Source organism: Chiloscyllium plagiosum, chromosome 34, assembly GCF_004010195.1.
Source record: "Chiloscyllium plagiosum isolate BGI_BamShark_2017 chromosome 34, ASM401019v2, whole genome shotgun sequence".
Lineage (NCBI taxonomy): Eukaryota > Metazoa > Chordata > Chondrichthyes > Orectolobiformes > Hemiscylliidae > Chiloscyllium > Chiloscyllium plagiosum.
In genome coordinates, this window is record NC_057743.1 from 38,563,463 (window position 1) to 38,575,895 (window position 12,433).

At 40.4% G+C, this 12,433-nt stretch overlaps 1 protein-coding gene across 2 annotated transcripts in view; it reads left to right on the forward strand.

The window, feature by feature from the left end:
* The window catches only part of pex14 (peroxisomal biogenesis factor 14), a 235,850-nt gene extending 231,020 nt beyond the window's left edge, over positions 1–4,830 (forward strand). The window contains exons 9-10 of one of the 2 annotated variants that reach the window (XM_043676241.1): positions 3,184–3,307; positions 3,419–4,830. In XM_043676241.1, the coding sequence (XP_043532176.1) occupies positions 3,184–3,307; positions 3,419–3,622 (328 nt within the window). In that variant the 3' untranslated portion in view covers positions 3,623–4,830. Of the gene's footprint in view, positions 1–3,183 lie in introns of both variants that reach the window. The other variant, XM_043676240.1, reaches the window with a different exon arrangement.
* Positions 4,831–12,433: the final 7,603 nt, after the last annotated feature.

Sequence of the window (12,433 nt, forward strand, 5' to 3'; positions counted from 1 at the left end):
CGCAACATCGAGGGCCAAAGGGCCTGTACTGCGCTGTATTCTTCTATGTTCTATGTTCTATCTCAGGCTTGAGGAATCGTGGAGATCTACAGCACAGAAAAAGGTTTGCCCCATCATGTCCGCACTGGTCAAAATCAACCACCTAATTGTTCTACAGTATAGAAACAGGCCATTTGGCCCAACAAGTCCACACCGACCCTCCGAAGAGTAACCCACCCAGACCCATTTCCCTACCCTGTATTTACCTCTGACTAATGCACCTAACACTGGGTAATTTTCCATGGCCAGTTCACCTGACCTGCACATCTTTGGATTGTGGGAGGAAACCAGAGCACCCGAAGGAAACCCACACAGTCACGGCGAGAATGTGCAAACTCCACACGGACAGTAGCCTGTGGCGGGAATCAAACCCAGCTCTCTGGTGCTGTGAGGCAGCAGTGCTAATCACTGAGCCACCATGCCATGTACGAGAAAGTTGTTGTTCCCAAGCTAATGTTTAGCTATTTAGGCTATCTGTATTCTCCTGACACCTTGCTGGGAAATGATCTCATCTTTTGATTCTTGGAGGCAAAACCTTTACCATTGTTCTCCCAGATTGTTGCCATGGGAGATCCCCACAGGACTGTCACATCATTTTTCCAGAAACATTTTCAACAAAATGCAGGCGGGCACACAATAAAAAAAACTGCCAAATTAATATAATAAGGTTTTTTGAAGTTCATGGGATGTGGGCATTGCTGACTCCGCTAACACTTATCGCTCATCTGTGGTTGCCCTTGAGAAGGTGATGGTGAGCAGTCTTGAGCTGCTGCAATCCATGGGGAGTAGGCACACCACAGAGCTTATGGGGAATGAGTTCCAGCATGTGACACAGCTCTAATGAAGGAATGATGGCATATTTCCAAGTCAGGGGTGTTTGGGATTCTCTTACTTCTACTGGCCTCGTTCCCTCTATTTGTAGAGACCCTGGGTTTGTGAGGCGCTGTCAGAGAAGCCTTGATGTATGACAGCAATAGTTTTAGTTTCCTTAGAATTGCCATCTATATTGTCAATGAGTGTTTGTTGTTTTCTTGGGATCAATGACAGCAGTCTCCCCTGCAAATAGACCCATAGGAATTCTTATGCCAACCAATTTCTTATAATACTCAGGCATTATAATGTGATCCCTTACAACATGAATTGAGGTCAGAGGTCAGACAACACCAGGTTATAATCCAACAGGTTTATTTGAAATCACAAGCTTTCAGAGCAGTGCTCCTTGGTCAGGTGAAGTGAGAGGGCATACCGATACCGAGTTTGTAAACTTATAAACTCTGTGTTAGTGTGCCCTTGCACTTCACCTAACAAGAAGCATTGCTCTGAAAGCTTGTGATTTCAACCAAACCTGTTGGATTATAACCTGATGTTGTATGATTTTTGACCTTAACCACTGCAAGGCGTGACAGGCCCATCCAAAATTCAGAACTTCACTCCAAAAATACTCCTACAAGATTCCAGGCATCTCATACAATGATTCCTCCTCCTGTAATTTAAAAAACAGTAATTTTGCTCCTCATTTGTAGATGATTGTGTTTCGTGATTCACCTGTTGGAATGTTGCATGCAGTTCTGGTCTCCTTCCTATCGAAAAGATGTTGTGAAACTTGAAAGGGTTCAGAAAAGATTTGCAAGGATGTTGCCAGGGTTGGAGGATTTGAGCTATAGGGAGAGGTTGAATAGGCTAGGGCTTTTTCCCTGCAGCGTCGGAGGCTGAGGGGTGACCTGATAGAGGTTTATAAAATCATGAGGGGCATGGATAGGATAAGTAGACAAAATCTTTTCCCTGGGAATCCAGAACTAAAAGGCACAGATTTAGGGTGAGAGGGGAAAGATATAAAAGAGACTTAAGGGGCAACTTTTTCACACAGAGGATAGTATGTGTATGGAACGAGCTGCCAGGGGAAGTGGTGGAGGCTAGTACAATTGCAACATTTAAAAGGCATCTGGATGGGTATATGAATAGGAAGGGTTTGGAGGGATATGGGCCAGGTGCGGCTAGATTGGGTTGGGATATCTGGTCAGCATGGACGAGTTGAACCAAAGAGTCTGGTTCCATGCTGTACAGCTCCATGACCTCACCAGGGGTTGTCCAGAGATTTTTCTCTGGCTTATCAGCAGGGCTTTTCATTGGTCCAATGTCTGTTTCAGCATCAGCCTTGTACAGAGGACCAAAGCCATGTGTAAGCAATGCAAGTGAAGAAAGGCTCTCCGGTTAAAGACTTCTCGCTGAGGCACTCAAGCATAAAGCAGGAAAGTTCTAAAAAAGCAAAGAGTATAAATTATTTTTAAAGTATGTGCTAGAAGCAGAATGAATATCAGGGCATAGAGCTGGAATTAAGTGAGAGCAAAAAGAGACAAAAAGATGTTAAATAAAGTCTGAAGTCTACAACTGTAATTTTCCTCTGAGTGAATGAGATTTCACATTACAAAATTATGTTTTTACAGAACCAGACGCCATTATAAATTCACTAAGTTATTAAATGTGCTATATAGCCTTTTCGACAGAGCTTGGTATGAAACTTTGTTGGCAAGGTTTAGCAAGTTCACATTTTTCAGGCGTTTCAATGGCAGTCTGGCAGTGAGCACTAATAGTGCAGCCTGTAGAGGTGCAGTGTATCTCTGACTGCTGCAGTGTGTAAAATGTGAAGACACCAGAGTGGTGATATTGCTACAGAAAAGTCCTGGCCATTGTTTGTCAACGTAAGATAGAGTTTGTGATTAATGAAAGATCATCAACATCATAATTGAATGCAGAGTTCTCTAATGATCTTGAAATAAACAAATTTCAGAATGCGTTGTTCTTAAAATCAGATAATGATGCAGTATCTTATTTAAAGTTTATAGACTCCCCATGGAGAAAGAAAATAATTTCCTCTTTAGGCGAAAAAAACGGCCCCTTAGAATTGTAGTCAGGGTAATGGGGAAAGGGCAGGAAAGTGGAGTTGAGGATTATCAGATCAGCCATGATCTCATTGAATGGTGGAACAGACTCGATGGGTTGAAAGATGTGCTTCCGCTCGTGCATTTGATGTTTTGTAGTCTACGAAAGCCTCACTAGTTTGCAGCTGATGAGTTATTCCCAGTGGACTTTGCTGAGACTTAGCTCCTGATTACTAACACTCATATTCTTGTAATTTGGTTGCAGGCGACAGTTCCCATCTTCACCTTCCGCTCCAAAGATACCCGCTTGGCAGATTCCTGTCAAGCCATCGACAATAGCCACATCAGTCATGGCCAATCACAACAACAGCAGTAGTGACATCTCACCGGTCAGTATTGAATCTGCTTCGTCTTCTCCAGCCACAGAGAACCATAGCCCTGAAGGGGGCAGTCTCAGTGGCCATGTCATTAACAGCAGCAATGTTGACGTTAAATCCCAGGTGAGGATGGAAGTCCAAGGCGAAGAAGATAAAAAACAGGAGAATGAAGATGAGGATGAAGATGATGATGTCAGTCATGTGGATGAGGAGGATTGTCTGAATGTACAGACAGAGGATAGACGGGGTGGGGATGGACAGATAAATGAGCAAGTGGATAAACTACGCCGTCCAGAAGGTGCTAGTAATGAAAATGACATTGACTAATTCATAAATGTGATTGGCCTCCACAAACAGAAAGTCCTTAATTCCATTAATTGACTGTAAATATTTGCTTATTGCATCCTGAGTGTTGGATTTTTGCAATCCAGCAAATTACGCTGCAGCACATGTAAACTCCAGGTGAATGTGTGGCTAGTTACACCCAGGTACGTTTTGGTGCAACATCATGCAAAGAGTAAATTGCCTTGAGGGAGAAGAAGTCAAAATGCTCACTGTAATCGACCTGGTCAAGGATTAAAGACTCTGTAAATCCCAAACCATGCTTGTGATGTGTTCTGTCAGCACTCAGTCATCTATCAGTGTGATCCAGAATCAACCAATTAATCAATTGGGGATCAGTCCCACCTTTTGTATGAAGAAGTAGTGGCAGAAGCAGCATTTTCCTGGGTGTCAGCTACGAGAAGCGTCTCGAAGACCCGGTGCAGTTGAAGCCTTCTAAGGATGTGACTTGGAAAAATAAATTTGTATTTGAACAATTAGTGTACAATAGGAGTAAATGAAAATGGTGCATTGAAGTTTTATGTCTGCATCAGAACATCTTTGCATTTGGGTTCAACTCTAATTGCAGTACATGTAATCTCAGAGTGGGATAGGCCTGAAGAATGGGACTGTAATAAAGTTGATTATTTTTCATTGAGCAAAATGGTATTCAAGCTACCTTATAATTTGAGTTCAGAAAACCTTGACGGTTATTTGTATAATCTGAATGTTAGGAGGAGCAGCAATGTCACATTGAGTGTCAACATGCTGGACAGTAAGACCATCATGGCAAATCCTGGATTCAGAAGATGCCTCTGTTAGCTCTTAGAGGAATTCCATGAAATGAATCTATTTAATTTCATTTCTAGGTAGCAGTATAGTTTTAACTTGTGACTCAAGAGTGAAGGTTAGATATGATATAATCATCAGGCATTCCCCCCCCCCTCTCTTTGAATGCAGTTCCTAATTAATTTAGAGTCTTTCAGCAGTCCAGTTGGAAAAATGCTGGTATCTTATGTGCTTTGTGTGAGGCTGGGGTTTGCTTGGAAAAGCAACATCACTCTTATCACATTTTAAGCACCTTTGCTTTAATTTGTTTTGATTCGACAAAAAGTTTTTAACGTAAGAGGCAAAAGAATGGTGATGGTGGAGAATGAGGTCATGTTTGTCAGAGATGCATTTGTGATGTTTAAATTAAACTCTATAGCAAAGCACATGGAGTGGTTTGATACATATATTCATTACTTATGAAATACAGTTTACGATGGAGGCAACCTTTCTGTCTTTAGTTATTTAATATACACTACTAGGGTGGAATAGAACCATGTCGTGGATATTTGGGACAAGAGTGAGGGGGTTATAAATAAAAATAAATTGAATACGTTGTTTTTGTAATTCGTAAACCTTAATTTTGCCATCTTTTTATAATGTACCCACCCCCACTACTCCACACAACTTCCCTGGCCCAAATATCATTGTGATGCCTTTCAAGCAGGAAGGTGTTTATTTTCAAACATTGTGAGCCACCATATTTTGCCTGGAGTTCTGTGATTGCTGAGTAATTATTTCAGTGGTAATTATTTTAATCAAACATTCAAATTATACAGTTTTGCATTTGTGTTGAAGTTACATCACCGGTAAATTTGATGATGAAAACATCCCTGACCTTTCTGATGGGAGGAATTCCTATTTGTTTACTTACCTAACACAGGCTCAGATGGTCTATTGACATTAGATTAAATACCGTGACGAACATTAAAAATAAACTTCCAGATCAAGGCAGTGAATAATAAAACGTGGTTTAAGACTGATCTGGAGGTGTAGCTGTCTTTTCCAGTGTTGTTTTGGTAAAGCACAATGAAACAACGTCATGAGGATAAGTGATTTAGATAGCCTGGTGATTTAGTACCATTCAACTACACTCAGAAACCAACACTTCCAACTTAGTGTTCCAAACTGCAGATTGCAGGCAGTAATTTGGATTGTACGTGACTTCTAGGAATTTGGGACATATGCTGCGCACAATAAATGATTTGCCTGGAGCCCAAAAAAAATGACAAGTTCAGCGTATCGAATTTAACCATACGCGATTTGATTTCATTAAACTACAATGCCAGGCGTATTAAGATCTCCAAAAACGAGATTTTCTTTTGGCAGTGGGAAGAGGCTGTTGTGTGGATGTTATAGCACAAAATAAGCTCATTCATGGTCTATGTAACATTTTTCTTAATCTTCTTCATTCCATCCTGTCAGGCCCAGCAGATCCACCTTTTCCCTTTGGTCTTGACATCAACTTCTTTACTATTCCATTGTTTCTTCTTTGCCACAAAACTCATTAATATTTGGTCCACCATTTTTCTGTTTTACAGAACATTTGACTTGCTTTCCTACACTCATTTATCATTTGTGTCCTTGATGCCATCGCCCTGGACCCTAGTGAGTGGTTTACTTGAATTGACCTTGTTTCTTCTTTTCCAAAAAAAATGTCAAGCCTAAGTTACTTTTAGCTTTCTGATAACCTGCTCTATATCAATACTTTTAATCAACCTGTTCCGACATGTTACAACACTTTCTGGGGCAAGTGGGATTTAAATCTTGGGTCGTCTTTATTGGAAACACAGCCTGGTGGGTGTGTCAGCTTTGAGTTAAGTCTCATTTCTGATCAGGCAGTCATGTGATCATGTATCAAACCAGAGATTTGAGTACATCAGTTAGCACAGATGCAGTACTTGGGAGAGTGCTGCACTGTTGAAGGTGCCATCTTTTGAAGGGGATATTTAACCGAGGCCTTTTTTTTTTAAGATTACTTAGTGTGGAAACAGGCCATTCAGCCCAACAAGTCCACTCCGACTCGCCGAAGCGCAACCCACCCAGACCCATTCCCCTACATTTATCCCTTCATCTAACAGTACGGGCAATTTAGCATGGCCAATTTTCACCTAACCTGCACATTTTTTTTTGGACTGTGGGAGGAAACCGGAGCACCTAGAGTAAACCCACGCAGACATGAGGAGAATGTGCAAACTCCACACAGTCAGTCGCCTGAGGTGGGAATTGAACCCGGGTCTCTGGCGCTGTGAGGCAGCAGTGCTAACCACTGTGCCACCCAACTGTGCCACCTTGTAACTGTAAAGGAGACCCTCACATTGTTCAGCGTTGTGCCAACACCCTGACCAATGTTTATCCCTCTAGAAATATCAATATCATTGCCTTACCACTATTGCAATCTTGTGTGGAGATTGTGTTTCTTATATTCTGGCAGTAACAATGTTTTAACATTTTTTTTTCCAATATGCTTGTATAGGATTTGGGCATCAATGGCAAGACCAATATTTGATGCCTATTCCCAGTTTCCCTTGAAACCAATTGGCTTTCTAGGATATTTTAGAGGTCAATTAAGAGTCTACCACATTGTTGCAGATCTGCTGTTGTCTGGAGGCTAGATCAGGTAAGGTCAATAAGTTTCCTTCCTAAAGAACAGTAGTGAACAAGATGGGGTTTTAGGACAATCAAAGATGTAACATGGTCACCATTAAACTAAGTTTTAATTCCAGATTTTAAATTCACCATCTGCCCTGGTGAGATTTGAACACTTGTTTCCGGCGCATTAATCTGGGCATCTGGATTATTAGGCCAGTGACATCACATCCTTAATTGATTTTAAAGCCTATTGAGGTGTCTTAGGATCATGAAGATGTTTCTTTCTTCAACATTGTCCTCCCAACAAATTTTTGTTCATGGGCAAATGGTAGACCAGACTGGGAATAGAATGGTGTGACTATATGTGTGTCACATGTGGAATTGTGTTTGAAAGAGCTAACATTTGATAATATCAAATCTAAAGGATACAGCAAGTGTGTGAATTGCTTGAAAGGGAATTGAAAGCTAAGCTTTGAACTTGCAGCAATTGCAGTACCTTTAGGCCCCAAAAAAGGCCTTTTGATATTAATGGTGTTAAATGTGAGCAGAAAAGACCTGGAATTGTAGCAGGAATGCATAGTCAATTGGGTTAGATGACCCTACCAGCCGGTACCCTTGTCATTCTTCTGACAAGGGTAATCTACAAATAGGAAATGGACTGTTCAGACTAGGGGACTTCATACACAGCTCCTGGGCATCTGCTGCAATGGTAAAAGAAGGTACCATCAAGGCCTTTTCAATTAGTCTTAAATTACTGAATGGTGTTGCCTTAAAGGCAGCCCCAGTATCCATGTGAATTTTCAGTAAGTGGTGAGTAATCTGATAATCGTTATTCCCTTATTAAAATTGAGCTTCCATGTATTTGCCTACACATAGATACTTAAAGTATGTAAGTTAGCTCGCTGAGCTTGAAGGATTGTTTTCAGATGTTTTGTCACCATACTTATCATCAACCTGAGCTACAAATCTTGTCAAAAATTGCTAACATTGATACCTTTTTGGCCCAACATGCCCACTCATTGGGGAATGTCAGTTTGAGGTGGTGGCAGAGAAAATCAAAAGTTTATTGTCTTTACACAGTTGGACCCTGATTAGAGCTGCCTTCAGTCAGTATACTTGCATATATAAACACCTCACACATGACTATCTTATTGTTTTATGGGATGTGGACTAGGCCAACCTTTGTTGCCCATCCCTAATTGTCCTTGAACTGAATGGATTGCTTCACTTCAGTCACTTCAGAGGGTAGGTAAGAGTAAATCACATTGCTGTGAGTCAGGAGTCACATGGATTACTAGCTCATTGACATTGCCTCTATGCCAAAGTCTCCCACAATATGGACACATTTCTGTCACCATTAATAAAGAACAAAGGAAGTTTACAGCCCAGAAGCAGGCCCTTCAGTCCTCCAAGTCTGAGCCGATCAAAATGTAATATCTAAACCTGTCGGTCAAGTCCTAAGTATCTGTATCCCTCTACTCCCCACCTACTCATGCATTCATTTAGACACATCTTAAATTAATGTACCATGCCTGCCTCTACCACCTCTGCTGGAAACGCGTTCCAAACGGCCACCACTCTCTGTGTGAAGTACTTGCTGCGTGTATCCCCCTTAAACTTTGCACCTCTCTCATCTTGAAAGCGTGACCTCTCGTTATTGAATCCTTCACCCTGGGAAAAAGTTTGTCTCTATTCGCACTGTCTATACCCTTCATGATTTTGTAAACCTCAATCAGGTCCCCCCTCAATCTCCTTTTTTTTCTAATGAAATAGACCTAACCTACTCAACTTTTTCTTCATAGCTAGCACCTTCCATACCAGGCAACACCCTCGTCAACCTTCTCTACACCCTCTCCAAAGCGTCCACATCCTTTTGGTAATGTGGTGACCAGAACTGTACACAGTATTCTAAATGCAGCCTAATCTCTAGGCTCAGTTCATTATATTAACAATAAAAAGAATCTAGGACAAATAAGTAGCTGAAACAAAGGAAGTGAGGGTCTGGTTTGGATAATGTCTGGATATAGAGGTGTGAGAAGTCTTAAATATATAAATAATCCAAAGTACATTTTTCACTCTCATTGCTCCAACTAGCTAAAGTCATAAAAAAATTAGAAATTTTTACAATTTGACTTTCATTTCTGTTACAGGAGAACTGAAATATTATCTCTGAATCTTTTAACATTCGAAGATCTGCGTATTGCACAATAGCTTGTCTCTTCTGAGTTTGATTTTGCTGCCAACCAAGTTTCTGGAGCCAGGTTAAAACTGAATATAGAAACATAGAATATAGGAGCAGGAGTAGGCCATTTAGCCCTTCAGTATGATCATGGCAGAACCTGCGTAGCAAGTATAGTGGGCAAACTATTTCAGTATTGAGTGGTTTCCTTTCAATTTTTGTATCGCTGAGGAACTTGAGCAAATGATGGCAATTTTGGTGAGTCAGCAAGCGACAGGTTGTCAAATGGTTGTTTTCTGTGCTGTTTGATGACCAGGTTAACAAATACTGGGGGATTAGTAACTGGTATGCCAGTAGCAATTAGGTGAAATTGTGTGTGGCTTCAGAAAGATTACAGTGTAGGAGGAAGAGAAAGCTAAAGGAAGTAAGGCTTTCTTGCGAAAGAAATTATTTGAATAAATGTATGTGACAAATCGAACTGTAAAGAGACAAGCAAAAAGAATATGTACGGTTACTTACTTGGAGTTTAGAGGGAAGAAATGCGACAGTTGCAGTGACAATTGTAATATTAAAATGTCCACAAGAAGGGTTAATATTGAGAAACAGGATTGAGCACAATGGTTCAGAAATGGATGGATAACCATAAAACCATGGTTTTCTTGCACTGTGTCTCGTTGTGTGAGAGAAAAATAAAGAATCTTTCTCAGAAATAGAGAACGCTTTTCAGTCTTGGATAAATAGGTGTATGGAGAGTTGAGCTGTTGAGAGAAATAGCTTCTTAGAGTTTGTATTAATATTGGATAAGATTTAGGAACTCAAGTTAAGATCAGGGTGAATCTACAGAGAACGATGTGGATCCATCTAAAAGAAGATAGTTGCCTGTTGAACTTGCTAGAACTCTAATGAAACTTCAGCAAAAACTTTTATGGATCTAAATGAAACAGGTCAAGAGCAGCATGTGTCTAGAGATCAGTGAGTTAAAAACAGAGGATCAGTTTTAGCACACGAATTGTGTGGAAGCTGGATAGCCATGATATCATGCATCTATGTAATGTTAGCAGTATTTAGAAGTACCAGATCCTATCAAAAGGTTTGGAGATGGCTATGACAATGGCAAATGAACCATAATTCAAGAAAGCAGTTCTGGAGGTGTGGAAACAATCAAAATGATAAATCATTGGAATAGCTATGCCAATTAAAACTAAAGTGGCATTTGCAGACTGGGCAAATCTATGGTTTCTACATCACTTTCATAATGGTCAATATTTAATTTACTTTAAGCTGTGCAAAGCAGAAAAGACATGGTCAGTGATCAACCAATTATCTGATAGTATGTGGATGTTTTATTCCAAAATGTAGCTGCAAGAGAATTCTTAAATAGTTTTATGTCAAGGGAGATGATCTCCACTTTTGGTTATTAAAATAAAGATATTTGCTAGTTGAAGTACTGAAAGAAGGAAATAAATACAGCCATATATGTTATCTGCTGCTCTTGATGCATACCCAGGTTTCATCAATCTTACTATTCACATTAACTAACATTTGCCTATCAATATTTGAAGTACAGTTTGCACTGTCTGAAATAACACCAAAGCTTATGGCTTTCATTACTTGCAATGTTGTAAGTGAACTGTTTGATATCTGCACTCTACTGCCATTGTTCAGAGCATTCTTGGGTTTTCTAGTATGAATGGGACTTCCTTCTTTCTTCCATTTGGACGTTGTTGACAGTGATCTGGAGACTTCACCATTGATTGTAACAAGCTGAACTACAAAATCAACGTGTCCACATTGACTTAGAAACAACCTTGTTGAGTTTCTGACTTTTTTTTTTGTTCGTGTGATGGCAAGCCAGATTTTACAATCACTCTCCAGACATTAAAATCAAAGTTGACGCTCTGAGGTGTTATCTTTTGAATGTTGCCACTGTTTTAACCACTGCTAATCATTTAGGGTGGTTATGCCAGTTACCAAGCAATTCATACCTTATTCTCACCCACAATGCTAAAACTGCAACTGTAGATTTTAGTGTTACAACTGAACTTTGGGATGACTGTCTTGCCTGACTGTTCAGGCATGACACATAGTGAGTATGGGACAAATGGAGAGTGAAGTGGTTTTGATTTTATGGGGATGTTGATTGATCCTGACGCTGCCTCAGATGTTTGGGCATTGTTCCATATAGCTAATTCTACCCGAATGTATTGATCATATCACAATAAAACTGAGTAGAAAAAATAAAACAAGTTTTCAGTCTATGCCTGTTGTATTCATTTCTGTCCAGTTTGACTACTCATTGGAGTTTAGAAAAGTGAGAGGTCATCTCATTGAAACATGTAGGATTCTTAAAGGGCTTGACTGGGTCAATGCTGGGAGGATGTTTCCCCTCATGAGAGAGTCTAGGACCAGAGGACACAGTCTCAGAATAAAAGACTGAGTTGAGAAAGAATTTCTTCTGAGTGTTGAGTGTTTGGAGCTCCTTTGCCCCAGAGAGCTGTGAAGGCAGAGTCCTTGTGTATATTTAAGGCTGAGAGAGAGATATTTGTGATCAGTCAGGGAATCGAGGGTTATGGGGAAAGGGCAGGAAAGTGGACATTAGTGTTTGATCAGCCATGATCCTATTGAATGGCGGAGCAGACCCCAGGGACCAAATGGCTTACTCCTGTTGCTATTTCTTTTGGTCTAACTTGTGCTAGGAAAGTAAAGTATTGGAAAAGTTGGGAAAGGATGTTGGAGTATATTTAGTTGTAGTGATCTAAACTTTTTTTGTGTGTGGTTAGATTTCTTTTTCTTCACAACCGTGGTGGTAGTGAAATAATCTCGAAGTCCCGATCTTTAATTATTCCACCACACAGCCCGAATTGAGACAGCACCTTTTGTTGTAATGGATGGTCCATGATACCTCCCTCATAGCAGAATGGAAAAGGATAGTAAAGGTCAGGGTAGAGACAAACAAAGTCCCAATCAAAAAGATGGATGTTGATTAGGTTTGTAAGGTCTGAGGGGATAGGGGAGGAAATTTGGGAGAGTAGGATCCAGATACCAACCATAATTGAGTGAAAGGAGGAGGTTTAGAAGAGGTAGAGGGAAGGAGTAGTGTTTGGGGCTGGGAATTGGATTGGAGGAGGATCTCATTACAGTTTTGTGATCAAAGGCATAATGATAGATTCTTGCTCATTGGAAACTTTCCGAATTTTTATGGAAGGTTTATTTGTCTG